Genomic DNA, 15011 nt, shown 5'->3' on the forward strand with positions numbered 1-15011 from the left:
TATTGTTGTAAGTTATGATTTTAGAATAATCAAGTCTGATTTTTTGTAACTTCTAGTTGCTGCCTTTCATTAGAACTGGAACAAATCATATGATCTTCTTCACACATCACTGGTGTTTCTCTAACATGTATGAATAAATAAAATGTATATGATTCTTGTTTTCCCAATTACTATTTTATTTAGTGCTCTCTAAATAACTAGGCTATAATTTATACACTTTCAGTCAAAGACACTTATAATAATAATAAACTTTATATGTATTGCACCTTTATAAACAAACTAAGTGCTTTACAAAGGAAAAACTAAATGAAAAAAACTGCCATTATAGACCTCTAGCATATAAATGTACAGTGAATAAAATAGAATATAATACAGACAATACAATAAAATAAGATATAAAAAAGTACAATAAAGACATTAACAAGTTGAAACTCAGAGGTAGAAAATAACGAATTACAATTACTCACCTTACTGTAATACAGTAGGGTTTTTTTTGTGTACTTGTACTTTTAAAAGTAGTTTTTTAAATCTCTAATTTTACTTTTACTTAAGTGTGTTTTGTTTAAATTTGTACATCGCTACATTTTGCAATTACATCCGTTACTAAGTAAAAAAAAAAGGGCAAAGAAAAACTCGCGACCACTTTGGCTTCAAGTAGGCTGCAAGAGAACAGCTTTATCATCCAGTGTAAGCTGTAAAAAAGAAAAAAAAATAAATAAGCTGTATTAAGTTACTGCTAGTGCAAACGTGCGAAGTGCGAACATTTCCTGCTCCTGCAGCTGGCGAAACACAAGTTGACTTTTATTTTGGAGTAGTCACAGGAAATGCGGTCTGTAAGCACTCATTCCTCAAAATGCATCTACACAACAAGACAACGGTTTTCTGACAGCGGACCAGATTGAAATATTGCGGTGAGTAATGCAACAGTCAGGAGCAGCAGAAGCAGTGAGCTGTTAGATAAAAGCTGCATGCGACAGGCTGCACACCTCCACCTTCTCAGCCAGGTAATCAACTTTCACTGTCGCTGTTCGCTGACTCATGTTGTGCGCAGCATAAAGTCAGATCATGACTGCTCACATAATTATGGAAAATACCAGTTAACTGCCTGACAATAGTTTCTTTAGCTGCCCCAGACTTCTGTGTCCAGTGGTATTAAAAGGCATATGTTATCTCATGCAAAATAACGGGCAGCTGCATAAAAGTTTCAAAACCAGTTAATTAATGCCAATCAGACTTACATTTACAATTACAGATTTTAACCATCACTCCTCAGTGAACTGCTTCCTTGCGGTCTGAGAGCATTTTCTAGTTAAGTAGGCCTATGTAGTAGCCTATGTAGATTTATCATTATGGATCTAGGCCTACCATGTTTTTAGGAGTCTGTTCACACTGACATAAGCTAATAAAAACCTTCATTTTTGTAAAGTTGAAAATATTAAAGAGTAATATGGCAATTACAAATGTTTTTGAAAGTCTGGCCCCCACAGTGTCTGCTTAGAAAAATCCGTGCCCTTGAAGAAATGTAGTTGAGGACCCCTGATGTAGGTCAGTTAAATAATAGCCCACTTCCATTGGTGGTTAAAAATAAGTTTTCATAGTTTGGTAAATGCTTTGCTCCAAATAGCGAAAAAGACTCTGGTGCATGACAATGTTGGTTGGCATTAGCAACTTGCTGGTAACTAGTTCTTTATTTTACTAATGCTTATGATATCTCATTAAAATTACCACAATGTAAATAGATAGATATGACTTCATATACAGTCCAGTGTTTCCTGTTTTCCCAGTCTAATCTGTTCCACCACAGTTTCTTAATGAAGCAAAAACATTCTCAAACTTAAAATGACATTGTTTTTTGCCAGTGACTTGGCAAAGTATCTGTAACAAACTAAAATTGAAGGCACGATATGGCTTTGTTCCCTCATCAAATTACAAAAGAGTTCAATTAAATTAAATTCATATGTATAAATAAGATTTTAAATCAAAATAAATATCAAAATAATTATTTTAGGAGGTTAAAAATACTAGATGGTAGTGTTGTAGTACTCGAGACCGGTCTTAAGACCACTTTTTGATAGTCTTGGTCTCGTCTCGGACTCGACCGCCTTTGTACTCGGTCTTATCTCGGTCTCGGACATCGAGGACTCGGGATTTTATTTCAAGACCAGTCAAGACCATAACTTTGGGAATATCAATAAATTGCTTTTGCATTGTCTGATTTCTTAACATCCTAACTTTGATTGAAAGTAAAACTTATTACTTCAAATGCAACCAATAACCCCTAAAACATGTTACCGTTAACGACTGTCACCCCTCCCTGCGATGCTTACGTTGATTTCAGCTGTTTTAATGGGAAAGTGGATCTTTCAGATTACTGAGAAGTACCTATGATCTTCTTTCACATATTATTGCATGCCATGCAATGCAGGGAACTGGTCTTGGTCTTGACTCGGTCTTGCCCTCCCTCGGTCTTGGTCTCGACTGCTCTCAGCCCCTAAAACTCTTGGTCTTGTCTCGGTCTCGATAAACTCTGGTCTTGGTCTTGAATACAACACTACTAGATAGTAATAGTAGATTTTTATACCAGTAATTTTACTTGTACTTACATAAAAGTTCATCAGAGTAATCATACTTTTACTTAAGTAGAATATTTTGTACTCTTTCCACCTCTAGTGAAACTGGAAAAATAAAAACTTTGGATTAACAATAATAAAAAGGGTTTTTTTAAGACGAGTTGTCAAAAATAGACCACAAAGGTGAAAAATAAGTGTGTGCAGTGACATGTAACTGCACACACTGAGCTACAGATGGTGAATCTAAAATGGTCTGAAATTGCTCTTTCAGATCAAAATGGCTGACTTCCTGTTGGGTTTAGAATATATGCAACAAAAAGGGTCACTTCCAGAATGTGGTTCTATGAGATGGCTATGAGTGAATATTGGCATTTAGATGTGTTCAGGGTGGGACCCTTATCAAGCTATTCACTCATCTGCATGTAATGCACAAGTTGAACAAGGAAATTGCCTTGACCAGCCTCGCACTGATCGACCCCACCATGCCTATATTGCAAAGCTCCTACCCTCTTCGGGACAAATAGGATAAGACATTCTGTGCCCGATGCACAGGGAATATTCCTCCAACTGAGCCAATTCTCATTTCCCATAAAGCAAAGATCATCATGTTCTCTGGTACTGTGCGAGGTGTCATTAGTTTGTTTACTATTTTATAATATTTTTATTGTTTACTTTGCTAGTCTGGCATGGACTCAATCTAGCATACCCTTAAGCCCATGGATGTTCCAAATAAACCCACTACATGAGTTGTCGATAAATAAATATATATTTATATATAAAACATCTTAACAATACAAAGTTATGTTCAAATCTGTAATGTCTTAGCTCTCAATAATTTTTGGAATGTAGCCAAAAACTACTTATGGCAAATGTTGATCTGTGCTTTATGGGTCACGAGAATCGGCTCAGACAGAAAAGCATTCCCTGGGCATTGGGCACAGAATGTCTTGCATGGTATGAAGTACCTGGGCAAGTCTTCTATTCTCAGTCCAACACAAACATCATGAGGCAAAACAGCTTGGAGTTTTTTACTCATTCGTTCATTGAATGTAGGCCTAGTAATTGACTGGAAATATAAGTTGAAACAAAAAACTAATTCCTGAAATTTCAGTGCTGCGATACAGTTTTTCTAACTTGTTTCCACAGTAACACTGGTACTTGAGACCCAATAACCAAAACCTGTAATTTATGTATCAACACTTTTAAGCAATTCTGCTAAAATACAAGCATTATGTGCTTTACACTCAGATTGCAGTGCTAAACCACATTTATTTCAAAACACTTACATACAGTTTTCCACGCACATAAACATAAACTATGTAATCGTAAAATTTATGTAAATATTCTGCTAAGATTTTCTATATATTTCAGGAAATGCAGGATATTTACCATCCCTCTGATTTGAATGTGCTTTTAACTGTTTTGGACACAGTGTGTTAGCATTTGAAAAAAGTGCTGCAGATATATAGTGTTTTGCAGGTGGTAAAGTAGTAATAAAAAAAGAGTTCATGGATTTTGGAGAAAGTGGTGATTGAATGCATTTTATGTGAAAGTAATGAAAATGATTCACAGTTTTGTCCACATATACTTTGCTGAATGTGTGTAGAGTGTTGACAGTGTGACTTCAGGTTTGACCAATGCATGATAGCAATTGACTAAAACTGTAATCAAAGAACACATTGCATTCATGATTGGAAAGCAACAAAGGAATTGTACTGTTCTTTCTGCAATCTTAAGAATAAACTACCTTGTATTATGTAACGTAGAGAGTTTTGAGGTGGCTGAAGTTGGTGGAAGGAGTCAAGGGGGAGGGTGTCAGGACTGTCCCATTGTCTTTTTAAAGCAACAGCAGAAGTCATTCAGTTCATTGGCCAGGTGAAAGTTGCTAATAGAGTGTGGGGCTTTAGGTTTTTAGTTTGTGATCTGTCTGAAAAATGTGCAAACATACACATTTGTTGTTTCTTTGGTTGTGTTCATCATGTGAAAAGGTTTTTGAGAGGGAGAACCACAAACAATATTACTTACAATCAGTTTTTGTATTATTGGTTTGAATTTATCTCACCAGTGACTGTGTAGTCTATGTGTTTTTGAGGGCTTGTGTGACATGTTTGAGGGCAAAAATTTGTTTGTCAGCCAGATTGAATGGTTTTGAGTAGAGAGATTCATGAAGATCATGCCAGGATGTCTGGGGAATTGGGTGATAAGTTATGCATTTGTGTTTAGAGTTTACTCAACACCATCTTACTGTCCACAGATGTCTAAAATCAGTGTTGGAAAGCGGAATTTTTGCATCAACTTACCCTCCAGCAATTTTTGATATGAGGTATGCTTGTGGAGACTCTGATTTCTGGAGTGACTGGAGACATCCTGTGGTCTAGGGATCCAACAACAGCACAGGTAAAATTGCAAAATGTCTGCTGTGAAAAAGGTCATATACAGTAACTTACAGTAGGAACAATGAAGTAATTACTGACTTCTACTGGCAACCAATAGAGACTGCAACAATTTATCTACTAAACAATATGTGGGCATTTTTTTCAACATTGTAGGTACAGTATAGGGGTCAACAGGCATGTTGTTGTCTAAAAAATATGGTGCTGAATGGCAGTGTGACGCTACTTCAGCTAGAATGCTTTCATGTGACTAGAATTTGACTAGGTACTGTATGTCTTATGACTGAATGAAACATTTAAAATGCAACTATCTCTCTCTCCCCCTGACAGACACCATTCAAATAAATGGTTCAGTGTCTATGTGGATCCTGGTGCTGTGTGTGGGTTGGCTCATATGTAGGGTTACAGTTTAGCTACAGAGTATTACCAATGTGTAGTTAAAGTAAGTGTAAGATTTCATAATTGATAGTATTGTTAGTATCAACAATATTTACATAATAAAACTTATATAACTCACGGCAACCTTGGCAATTAATGAGCTTGCTCACCCACATAGCAATTGTATTGATTTTTAAACTGATTTCTTGTCTTACTACTTGGATGCAGCTGTGATTGGATGCAGCATTAGTATCTGAAGCATCATACATCGGATGCATCAGAAGATATTTAGCTCCATGAGGCTTTATGCATTATTAATATTTGCATATAGTTTGAGCATTAATTACTTTCTTTTTTTAAAGTATTATATATTTCTGAATAATTTTGATTTCAAAAATGTTATTTGCCTGTGCAGTTTTTCACAACTGATGAATATAGAGCTAAATGATTTGGATGACTGTGTGGCTTCACAGACACAATACCAGTCAGAAATAAGCAAAAATGCCTCAGCCTTTTCTGTGTAAAGAAACAGAAAAGCGAGCAATATGACCACAATAATTTCCACAAAAAAAAACCCTGTCCGATTAACTGGAAATGAGCAGAGGCGTCAGAGATTAAATGTTAAGTTAAAAGTTAGTCACATATGTGGGGGTTGAGTGCTTGTTCTTGATGACATTGTTCATCATTCATACTGGTAGTAGAATGTCACTGACACATTTGTTTATGTTGTGGGACATATTAGAAAAAAAATTTCACAATGCAGTTAAACTTTTTATGTAACACTGAGGAAGATCAGATAGTTGACATAACGGACTGATCTCAGCATTGTGTGTATGATTTTGCTCATTAAGCTCATGAGTTGTGAGCATGTCATCTGAAGTATATAAAAGCTTTATTGAGTGGGCTCTGTTCTATTATTCACTAATTTCATGTAGGCTACACCCAAAATATACTAATAAATAAGTTAAGTCAACAAAACAGGAGTCACATCAGTACAGTAACACACAGATTGGAAGGATTATTATTATATTATTATCTAGGCCTACTCCCAGAATTGTTTTGCATGTAATACAATTTACCAATACAGGGTAGTCTGTGTGTTGTGCACGTTTCAGAAACATGTATGTATGACCAATCTTTATTTTTTTTTAAACAGTTTCCTCTGACAGGAAATAAAACCCACAAGACTTTCAGCACATACAGAAAGTTACACACATATTGGATGTCACATGATTCTGTCATGCACAAAGTAAGTTTTAGCTCTTAATTCGTATTAAAAGTCTGGACATGACACTATAAAGATATTCTGTCCATGTCAAAACATTTTTGTGCATGTTTTTCATAGACTGCACATAACACTCTTCTCTCCGAATATTCAAAATTTTTCTAAAATGCTAGGGAGACTAGTGATGTCTATATTGTGATGTAATGGTGTCAAGAAAAAGTGAAACAATCGGATATCTTGGACTTTGAAGTTAGCACTATTACATTTACATCTCATCAGAAACTCAAACCTTACAGATGACAAACATAGAAATCTAAAAAGAATGATGTGGTTGTGGCTTTCACTCCACTTTCTCTTTCAATTGTTAAAAAGCTAAAGGTAGTTAATGGCTTAAATAGGAAAGAACTGTGTATGTGCTTTTTGACAGCTGACAAAAAGCTCAACAACAAGTAACTCAAAACGCGTTGTAACAAAATAGTCTGACATTTAATGTTGTTCAAGCTAAGTTTGCCAAAAGAAATAAAATTTTATTTATATAGAGCCAAATCATAACAGAAGTTCACTCAGGGCACTTTTCATAGAGCAGGTCTAGAACAAATGCTTTTTAATATTATTTACAGAGACCCAACAATTCCCACAATGAGCAAACACTTGGGGACAGCGGCCAGAAAAAAAACTGCCTTTTTAACAGGCAGAAACCGCAACCAGAGCCTGAACTCAGGGCGAGCGGCCATCTGCTTTACAAGAGATAGAGCAGGAGGAAAGAAAGCACACAGGTGCTGTGATATGCTTGCTTGCCTTTTTTGGCACATACTATTGCTATGTAAACTATCAACAAATGCATAGGTTTATAACACAAACTGAGGTTGAACTGGCTCATATTGATAGCAGTATTTATATTTTGGTGGGCCATTGTGTAAAGATTGATTGAAAGAATATATTATTTTTACCATAAAAGGTCAGTGTAAACATGAACTCAATCAGATTAAAAATGCAACAACGTATATTTTTTTCCCTTGGTCTGAACCAGATAAACCAAACAACAGGTGTGAAAGCAGCTTACTGCCTGTCTGTTGTATTACTGCTTCACTCACGGTTTTTCATAACAATGAAAGTATGAATTAAGAGTTATAATTGAAAACACACCAATCAGAACCTTCAATAGATAGATAAAAGGGCCAGAGTCCGTTCATTCCGTTTGGGAGCGATGGATCCAGAGAGATGTGAAGGAAGAGGTAGAGGACATCAGAGAGGAGGAGGAGAAAGAGCAGTAGGGAGAGGAGGAGGTATAGGAGGAGTAGGAGATGCAGGAAGAGTTGGGGGACGAGAATCTCTGGCCCGTCCCAGACCAAAGACAGGATGCTGAGGCAGTATAATTTGTTGTTTGGTGTGTTGTGCATAATTTCAAGAAATGTGTGTAAGCAATCTAGAAAAACTGTAATTTTCTATGGAGAGCAGGAGTTCCGCCACAAAACACAGATTAACTGTAATCATCTGTAAAACTAGGCAGTGCTGATCAAATAAGAATCGAGATTTTGTCAAGGCAGGACATATTTCTTGACTAAAATGTTTTCATAAACATAATATAGTGTACTGTTCAGCTCTGATATAAGGACTTTTCTGACCTGGCCACCATGTTGAAAACGGACGATACCAAACCAAACTCACAGTTTGTCATCCACCAGCCGGACCTTTCATCGGTCCAGTGCATCCTGGTGCTACCTCATTGAATTCTGTGTGTCGAGCAGGAGTGGGAGAGAGAGAGAGAGGTCATTGCTAGCTGTTAAAGTACGGTAGCTTGCAAACCTGAATACTGTATAAACAACTGTGAGATTAGCAAGGACGTCACCAAAAGGAGAGAGCCTTGAGTGCTTCAGCAGAACTAGTTTACAGTGGATAATTAGCCGCTGTGATGAACAATCTAACAAAATTTACTAGTTTGATCTAGAGCCGCAAAAATACACTACCAGTATATACAGTCTATGCCAGTAACACCTGCAACTGGAAATGCGAAAATACATACTGTAGCACGCTGGCCAGTGGTGGGACACTGGGTATTTTTCACAGAGACAATTCCCAACATGGGCAAACACTTGGCGACAGTGGCAAGGAAAAACTCCCTTACCCAGCAGGGTTCTGTTAAGGAGGCATTTCAGAGAGGGGTGGATATCCCAAAACTACAATCCACATTGTCTTATTTTACACATATTTTGCAACTGCAGGGTAGAAACTAGAAAATAGCCTATGTTTGTACAATTATATAGATCAGTTCCTTTATAGCAAGGAAGCAGATTTGTTGTGGAGACTCTTGGAAATTATAGTATTTGACTAAAAATTACATGAATTTTAAATGTTCTAAGTTGTATCAGTCCATGCTCTGTGATTGCACAAAGCAGTTATCATTTTCTATAACACTTTTAGCAAAGAGCCACTGAAGACCAAATAAATGTACTGTGTGTGGTTTCGCTTATATTCAGTTTACTTTTTTTTTTGATTAACATTTTAAATGTTTTACAAATTGTCTGTGTTATTTAACATGACAGCCATATAGCATAAGGCAGGCATGTCATCTTGATCTACAGGCTAATATCTCCACAGTTTCCGCAGGAAGGAAACAAAAGCCACGACCAGAAGCATACACATGAAATGAAATTTCGACACTCAGATGTAGAAGTAGACTTGCGCCCATGCTGAACGAGTTCTGTTTCTGTCTGCCACGATGGCGACGAGACTGCTTCTGCTTCTCTTTCTAACAGGACCTGTGATTTCCAAAGAACCACCGGGTGAGAACATTTAAACAATTTTTAAATTATAGGTGAATTTTGATTTTAACAATTACTGTTTTAGCCTATTTAAATATGTCTGAACAGTTAGTTTGCTTAAGTGCTCTGGCAGATCTTATCATAGTGTTTTACATTTGGTAATCATGATGTGAAGCTGCTTCACTTTTTTATTCAATTTTATATCTAGTCTTAGTTAATAAGCTATAGTGAACACAAATCTTAATATGTACATAATGTACTGTATGAGAGATTTTAACCATAACTTTCATGAAATCAATACTATAAAGGGGGTAACCACAACGGCCTTGACATAAGATTAGACCATGATGTTGTAAATCAGCTCTTAATTATCAAATTTAATTAAAGTCAGTTTAAGATAAAGCCTTACTTCCTCAGTTATTTGCATTTTGTCTAAATTCCCCTTGACGTCATGCGCTGCCATTTCCTCATTGTAAGTGTGTGTTTGAGAGACAGACAGGGCTGTTAGTAGTCTATTGTCATTTGTGTAGGTCTACCTACTCTATGTGTAACCCTAATGATTTTTGCTTTATTTTCTTCATGAAACTATTCTGTTGGTCTCAACCCGCTTGTGTCTGACAGATGTGGACTGTTTGGTGGTGAATCTGCAATATGTTCACTGTTCCTGGAATAAGCAGGGAACTCCAGAGGTCAATTACACCTTCTACAGCCGGTTTGTAAAGTTTGATGACAGTTACCCTAACAAATAGAAAAAGCTGGCACTGAATTTGTTTGCAATCACTTTCCATACACAATTATGGTCTGCAATTGTCAGTGTGGTATTGGTCAGTGTTGTAGTTTGTTTCCATGTAAGCAAATGTCTTATTATTTCATCCCTGTTTAGATATTATAAAAACTAGACTGGCTGCATACTTGGCTTTGTGTGTGACTAAATTGTGATTTCTCCACAGTTTCAGTAATGTCAAAGAAGTCAGTGAGTGCGAGACCTATGTGTTGGAGAACAGCACAAACATTGGATGTAACCAGCCCTATGGCGACCAGCTCAACAGATTCTACATATTTTACACCAAATTGGTACATGGCGAAAAGAGATCTCTACAAGAGCATGAACTAAAAACAAAAGGTATTTACTGGGGTTCAATATAGCATTGGGAGGTACTATTCAAAACAGTAAACCAATTAATGAGTTAAAGACTCCCATTAAAAGAAGATTTGATGGGAGAGGTTTACCTACTTGTGCAGCACAATTTGAACTTAAATCTATAATCTTTCTCCAGGAAAACAATGCTAGTTTTTTGATATTTAAAAACAGGCTATAAAAATATATTTTCATGCTTGCGCTATTATCTTGTTGTCACATTGTATATTCTCTATCACTGAATGGTCTGTGTCGTCTCCAGTCAAGTTGAATCCACCAACCAACCTGACTATCAAGAATGAATCCGACTCTAACCTGTGGGTCTATTGGAACCAGACGGCTACAAATTGTGTTGAGAGTGAGATTCGCATCAGGACTAACAACAAGAAGTGGGAGGTACGCTATAAATCTCATCCTTCCTTTGTATTATATTTTTTGTATTCCTTTCGCCGCCCATCTCCCTACTCAACACAATCTTATTATCCCCAGATGTCTAAAATCAGTGTTGGGAAGCAGAATTATTGCATCAACTTACCCTCCAGCAGTTCTCAATATGAGCTGCAAGTGCGGAGCAAAGTGGGGTACAATTGTGGAGACTCTGATTTCTGGAGTGACTGGAGTCATCCTGTGGTCTGGGGATCCAACAACAGCACAGGTAAAATTGCAAAATGTCTGCTGTGAAAAAGGTCATATACAGTAACTTACAGTAGGAACAATGAAGTAATTACTGACTTCTAATGGCAACCAATACAGACTGCAACAATTTACCTACTAAACAATATGTGGGCAATCTTTTTAAAACATCATACAGCTATAGGGGCAACAGACATGGCCTCTAAAAAATATGGCGCTGAATGGCAGTGCAACACATTGTCAGCTAGAATGCTTTCATGTGACTAGAATTTGACTACATGTGTGTCATGACTGAATGAAACATTTTCAATGCACCTCTCTCTCCCCCTCCCCCCAACAGACATCAATAAAATGAATGGTTCAATGTCTGTGTGGACCCTAGTGCTGTGTGTGGTGGGTGCTATCACCCTCATCCTCATGGTCATGACACTGCTGCACCATGAAAGGTGGGTTGGCTCATATGTCATATGTAAATGGTGGTAGTTGTATAGCCAAAGAGTATCACCAATGTGTACTTACTTCCTCGGTTTTCATAAATGATAGTATTGCTAGTATCAATAGTATGTACATAATCAAACTGCTATTAGTGTAATGTCCGTGCAATATATCTGAAAAAACATTAGGACATTGGATTCTATCAACAATTGTCTTATTCTGAGAAGCCATTTTCATAATTGTAGTTTCAATATCTGACTGTATCTTACTAACAGGCAGCTCCAAATGCTCAAATAAGTCATCAGATTCCTCCTTACTAGCCTTGCTGTCTGTTCTTTATAGTTCTGTATAATGCTGTTTGAATGAATGACATTCACATGACATTCACACTTCATCACAGTGAAGTCTTAAATTTTCCGGTCTATTTTCTATTTTCTTTAGTCTATTAGCTAGTATCTTATCTGCCTTGTCACCCGCCTCAAAATGAAGCCTTGGTGTTTTAATAAAAGCATAAGCCGTCTCCTCATGTAACACCCTCTGCAAGTCCGCTCTTGTACCAAGAAGAGATTTCCTAAAATATAAGTTGGATGAGTCAGGCATATGATGTTCCTCCAATCTCCTGCATTTGTCACATAATTGTAGCTTTTTCTCTGCTCGCTTGCATTTCACATCTGCAGAGTAGAGTAATCCAGCCTCAACAGGTAGCCTTGGAGGCATTGCACACAGTAGAAACTGAGATAACACACAATTCAAATGTATATCATTTCATATTTCATTCTTTCTTATGAGGGAGACAAAGTCTTTACTCTTGAGGGGAGAAGTATTATGTCGCTGTTGTTTGGACAGCTGCGTGTTCACTTACAAGAAAGGGCGGTTTGAATAGAAAATATATTCATGACTGTCTGGGTTGACTATACACCACACATCTGTAACTGATAACTGTACCTGAAACTCGTGTGTAGCAGCAGAAATATGACTATCAGATAGAAGAGGGCCCTTAGATATACCTAATGCTGAGTTTGACACAAAATTAAAATCACCTCCAACAATAAGGGTCACATGATAGGAATACTGGGTAGAGTGTTTTTATTTTTTTGAAAGATATTTTTGGGCCTTTCTGCCTTTATTTTGACAGGACAGTGGATAGTTAGAGGAAAGAGTGAGAGAGATAGGGGGTCACATGCAGCAAAGGGCCACAGGCTGGATTCGAACCCAGGCCGCTGCAGACGCATACGCCTCTAGTACCCTGGTTACCTGTGGAGGAGACCTGGCCCGACCATTGTTGTTTTTATTTTTTTGACCATTCAGAATTTAAGTGGGTCTCCTGTAACATCACCTGACATGTAAGAGGCAATATTTTGTATTCAAGGAACAGTCTTTTTACCAGTCCATAAAAGTAGAATTTTGAGATATTATATCACCACAAGATGCCTTGTGGGGGCATGCAGAGAACTAAAACTGAATAAATCACTTCCATATCTCTCAACTGCCGTGCTGAAGAGTTACAGGGAACAAGAATAATGTAGATGAGCTGTTGATATGATCATCTGAGAGTGAAAACATGTATTCTTCCTATACAGGCTCAGAATCATCCTCATCCCCATGGTTCCCAAACCGTCCCTGATCCCTCATGACATTGAGGTAAGTAGCATCCAGAGCTCTGTGCCATCTCCGTGAAATCCTCAGTCACACAAAAGATTTGTATTCAAACCTAATCTTTTTTATTTGGTAGCAAATACAGTTTTGGACAAAAACTATTGTCATCAAAAGAATTAAATGACAAGACTAAGAATAAACAGCCATGCTAGCAGCTTTGTGACTGTACTCAACACTGTTGACGTACCCCATTGGGTGCAATAGTGAGTGACAGGAATGTCAGGTGACTGCAAAACAAGTCAAACCTTTTTTTCTTTTTTGAAGGATTGGTTTAAACTCTCCAAAGGCCTGAAAGAGAGTTTTAAGGCCAACTACAATGAGCGTGCCTGTCCTGTTCGCGAGTACTGCCATGTCTCCCAGTCCGACAGCGAGAGCTCTGGCAGCTCCACCTTCTCTTTCACCACTGACCAAACCGACTGCTCCATCTTCATCCCTGTAGACGAATCAGACCTCTGCTCCTCTTCCACCTCAGCAGCTCTCGTCTCATCTGAGGAGGCGGAGCAGGTTTCTGTTTAGGAGTCGTCTCAGTCAAGGCTAGCCTACCGAAAACACATATTCTGCATAACTGCAGGGATTAGAAAATGGAAAAATTATGCTATTCTGAAGCTGTTATTGTTTTAGGACAATTTAAAATCTATCTCATCTATTAAAGACTTGTCAACCTGATAGCCACTGTACCGCAAAGTTTTCAATTCGTTCAATTCAGCTGCACTGAGCTCTACATTTTTTGCTGACTTACTAATAAGAAATTGACTTGTGAGTTCATTTTTGCTTCTGCCAGGCAATTGTTCATTATCTGTAACTTTGTATTGATATATGTGTCCATTTTTCATAACCTATTTAAGACAGTTTGTAATGAAACACACCCACATGCATAAATCACAAAATGTCCATCCAAATAGACAAGTTAATAGGCATATGTTATTTATACTACTTGTATAAGTTATTGGCTTTATTAGTGGTTAAAAATTATTTACTAATGGTTAGAAAATAATTGATGGGTTAAAAAAATAGCTTACTAAGGCTTTGTCTGCAACTTTATGGTTGCCAAGTCTGAAAACTCCCTATGGATATTCCAACATGATGCTTGTTTTGTCTTTTATACTATTTGGAAAAGGTTTTAACAACTTACCAATATTTATGTTGACGGGATGACTGATTAGAGAGTAACAAAAGGAAAGGGTGGTGATGGCGCGGTGGATAAGACATGTCTTTAGTGGGAGAGACCTGGGTTCAATTCCCACCAATTTGTCCCTGTGCAAGACACTTAACCCCTAGTTGCTGGTTGAGAAACCGATTAGTGTCTACTAATTAATGATTAAATGTAATGTAATTATTACCAAATAGAAAGGATAAACATCAGTTAAAGGGAGTTTTCACAACCTGTTCTTAAGGTCATCCAATTGATTTATAAAGCATTAGTCAATAATTAAGCCACTTGTTACTTATCACAAACCCTGTAATAAAAAGTGCCTCATTAGAATGTGACACCACAACAATATCCAGATGACACAGTCTTTTTACATTTTAATGTATTTCAATGCACTTTTTAAACATTTGGTTTGATGTTTTTGCTTTTTGTAACCTACTTGTATTTTAGTGTTTGTGTCCTACATCTAGCGTATAACGTTACCATAGACTGTATTAACCAACGGCTGTGTAGTAATCCTTGCTGTATTTTTCTGTTTTTGATCAATAAATATATAATAATATAATATGTTACATCAAATGTCTAACTGTAAACATTGTCCAATCTGCCCCAGCCAGGTATCTCCTTGTCCATTAGAGGGAGTGCAGATGCATCCCTGGTGCAGTGTCCCA

General features: G+C 37.2%; 1 protein-coding gene across 1 annotated transcript; it reads left to right on the forward strand.

Moving 5' to 3' along the window:
* The first annotated feature begins 920 nt into the window (after positions 1–920).
* On the forward strand, positions 921–14905 carry LOC123962918 (cytokine receptor common subunit gamma-like). Its single transcript, XM_046039421.1, has 10 exons — positions 921–1004; positions 4825–4967; positions 9165–9349; positions 9950–10040; positions 10279–10451; positions 10729–10862; positions 10956–11121; positions 11440–11545; positions 13115–13175; positions 13455–14905. The coding sequence occupies exons 3-10, from the start codon at positions 9286–9288 to the stop codon at positions 13704–13706; spliced, it is 1047 nt and encodes a 348-aa protein (XP_045895377.1). The 5' UTR covers positions 921–1004; positions 4825–4967; positions 9165–9285; the 3' UTR covers positions 13707–14905.
* Positions 14906–15011: the final 106 nt, after the last annotated feature.

This window comes from Micropterus dolomieu, linkage group LG23, assembly GCF_021292245.1.
Source record: "Micropterus dolomieu isolate WLL.071019.BEF.003 ecotype Adirondacks linkage group LG23, ASM2129224v1, whole genome shotgun sequence".
In the NCBI taxonomy this organism is placed as follows: Eukaryota; Metazoa; Chordata; class Actinopteri; order Centrarchiformes; family Centrarchidae; genus Micropterus; species Micropterus dolomieu.